General features: G+C 48.2%; 1 protein-coding gene across 1 annotated transcript in view; it reads left to right on the top strand. All coding sequences in view use genetic code 11, as the record gives it.

The window, feature by feature from the left end:
• The window catches only part of EGR_06900 (TATA-binding protein-associated factor), a gene marked incomplete at both ends in the record, with an annotated part of 46,165 nt that overhangs the window by 42,272 nt on the left and 1,217 nt on the right, over positions 1-2,676 (top strand). Inside the window, one exon of the mRNA XM_024496149.1 lies at positions 275-802. Within this exon, the coding sequence (XP_024349461.1) occupies positions 275-802 (528 nt within the window). The remainder of the gene's footprint in view (positions 1-274; positions 803-2,676) is intronic.

Here is a 2,676-nt window from a genome sequence, read left to right as displayed (position 1 = left end):
CCCTGAGATAGGTGTCTCTATCTGTAGATGAATGCCCGAGTGCTCGGCTAGCTGGCTAGATGTGTGTGAGGGAATCCATTACTTTCGAAAGTAGTGTATGATAGATAAACAATTGGATAAATCCATAAACTAGTGGTCGAACGGAATTAAGAGGAATGGATGGATGGATGAAGCTGGATTGATTGGCAGATCCAATGTGGCTTGACGAAGGTTTATAGAGTTGATTAAATAGGAAAGCACTTTCAATGGTTATCTTTCCTTCCCCCACTCCTAGTACGGAGTTCAAGAGCCTTGTGCATCTCCGTCTCGACGGCAGCGTCTCGTTGAGTGCGCGGGAGGCCGTGATCTCTCGTTTCAATGCCGATCCTTCCATCGACGCCCTCCTCCTAACCACCGCAGTCGGTGGACTCGGTTTGAATCTGACGGGTGCGGATACGGTAATCTTCGTGGAACACGACTGGAATCCCTGCCGCGACCTTCAGGCCATGGATCGGGCCCATCGGCTTGGCCAGCGTCGCGTGGTCTCCGTCTTCCGTCTCCTCACCGCAGGTAGCATTGAGGAGCGAATTATGAGTCTGCAGGCGTTCAAACGCCACCTAGCGCGCACCCTTATTTCTCAATCCGACAATCGGGCGCTGGGAGAGATGGACACCAGTCGGCTGATTGATAACATGGCGGCAGCAGTGACAGTGGAAGGTGCATCAGCGCTGTCGGACAACAGCGGCGGTGGTAGTGGGGGAAAGGGACCGAGCTGGGGCGACGTGGAGGCAGGAGAGTATGCGGCGGAGTACGACATGCGCGAGTTCTTGGCTCGACTACCGCGAGATGGCTGTTAGGTGGACGGTTGAGTATTTGAATGGATGAGTATTGCATTTCTCCCTCCTTGTTGATGTCTTTGTTATCACCCACTCTCTGTCCCCCCCTTCTCTTTTTGTCTGCCTATGTACGTATATGAAGCAAATTTATTAAATCCTGTGTTATGCGAGACGACTTTATGTTAAACTCTGGCTCTCCCGATTTTAAAATCATGGAAGGAGCTGGCACCGTAGCACCACTTAGCGCAGTGGTAAGTGATAGGCGTGGTCTGTTTCTGGCAGTCCTTGGCACATGTCCCAACCCACTCTATTCTAGACTTTCAAACTGGATAGTGCGTGCGTGCATGAAACAATGTGACTAACGAAGCTCCTTGCCGATGAAGGCATAAAGCTAGCACCCCCTGATACTCAAGCATGACGTTTAAATGGTTCAAACGTCTCACAGTGGACGGTACGTTAAGCGCTAACAATTCCAACCTCGGTGGCTCCCACTTCAACTTTAGTCGGTCACTTCTGTAAGCGCAGCACGTGAAATGTCCGCGCTATCCTGGATGCCTCATCGGTGCACGCGCTGCCTGTTGTGGGACGAAACAACATGGGAGGTGAAGAATGTGCGGTCATCTACCATCAAGAAAGGTTGCAATTTCGAAGAGTTTGTGCACACTGAGTGCCCAGACAGTTGTCTACTCTTTATCAGCAAGAAGGAGTTGAGTGCCGCACAAGGGATTGATTGAGTGAACGTATTTACACAAGAGTTGGAGATTTCCTGGATCCTATCATTGCATGCTACGAAATCTGAGCGCGCAGTTTCACTTCGGCACTACATTGAGGTTGAAAACAGTGGGGAAAAGTAGTTCCACCTACTGAAAGGAACAAGCAATGCACATTGTCATTTATCAACGATGGTGTGGGTTGTCTTGATCGAAGTGCATTTAGACTTTGTGAAAGAGTAAGAATGGAGAGGTTTTCATTGTGAGATGAGCTTAGCCCCCTCGATTTTTCCACTGAAATGGTTAAAATGAGTTTCCAATTTCAACTCTACTTCATCTTCACCGCGTACTTTGGCGGGTTGACATGAGGATGTCCATGTGTTGACTCTACCGCATGCTTAAGCCATCTATTTCCTTCCTCTCCTCCAGTAAATGTTTTCAGGTGGTTTTGATGTTCTAAATGAATTTTGGCGAACTAATGCTAATTGCGGGTAAGCAAACCATATTTGACACATTTGAGCTGACCACGGTCTACCCTTGTTGTGCCATTAGTCAGGTGCCAATGCGTGGCGCGACCACATCAAGCAATGATTATGAGGTCAGGAAGGGTGCTTGAGAATATTTGCAATTGTGACTATTCCATTCGCGTGAGTTGTGCGTTGGATGATGTTTTATGTCCGATTCCCTAAGCACCTCTATCCAATGGCTCCATTGGGACCTTTTGTACATTGAGGTGTCTATCTCTTCGTGCAGAGCGCCTCCATGATTTCCTAGCATCGTGAGGTTAGGTCGAGATTTTACAATGAGTTGATTGTGGTTGTCACTGACTCCTGCCTGCTTTTAGTCCTTCTTCTTCTACTTCTTCTTCTTCCTCTCGATCTTCTCCTTCCTCTTCTTTCTTCTTGTCTTTCTTCACATACTTAATGGGAAGGCTCCATGTGCCCTGGATTATTGGCCGGCCGATTCACTGAATCGCGACGCTCAATGGCCTTCGTACTTCAATTCAGCTCTTGTGAGGCAAAAGGAGGTAGACATTATTCTCAATTCTCAAACGATACATTCACTACTCGAATCCAGTCTACTGACTACCCACCCCAGACTTCCGAAATAGGGATCGCTTCATTTCCGTAAAACGGCTTTGTGTGCGTGGG

The sequence above is a fragment of the Echinococcus granulosus genome, assembly GCF_000524195.1.
Source record: "Echinococcus granulosus chromosome Unknown EG_S00065, whole genome shotgun sequence".
In the NCBI taxonomy this organism is placed as follows: Eukaryota; Metazoa; Platyhelminthes; class Cestoda; order Cyclophyllidea; family Taeniidae; genus Echinococcus; species Echinococcus granulosus.
Note: the sequence above shows the minus strand (reverse complement) of the source record. Positions and strands in the feature narration are given on the sequence as shown.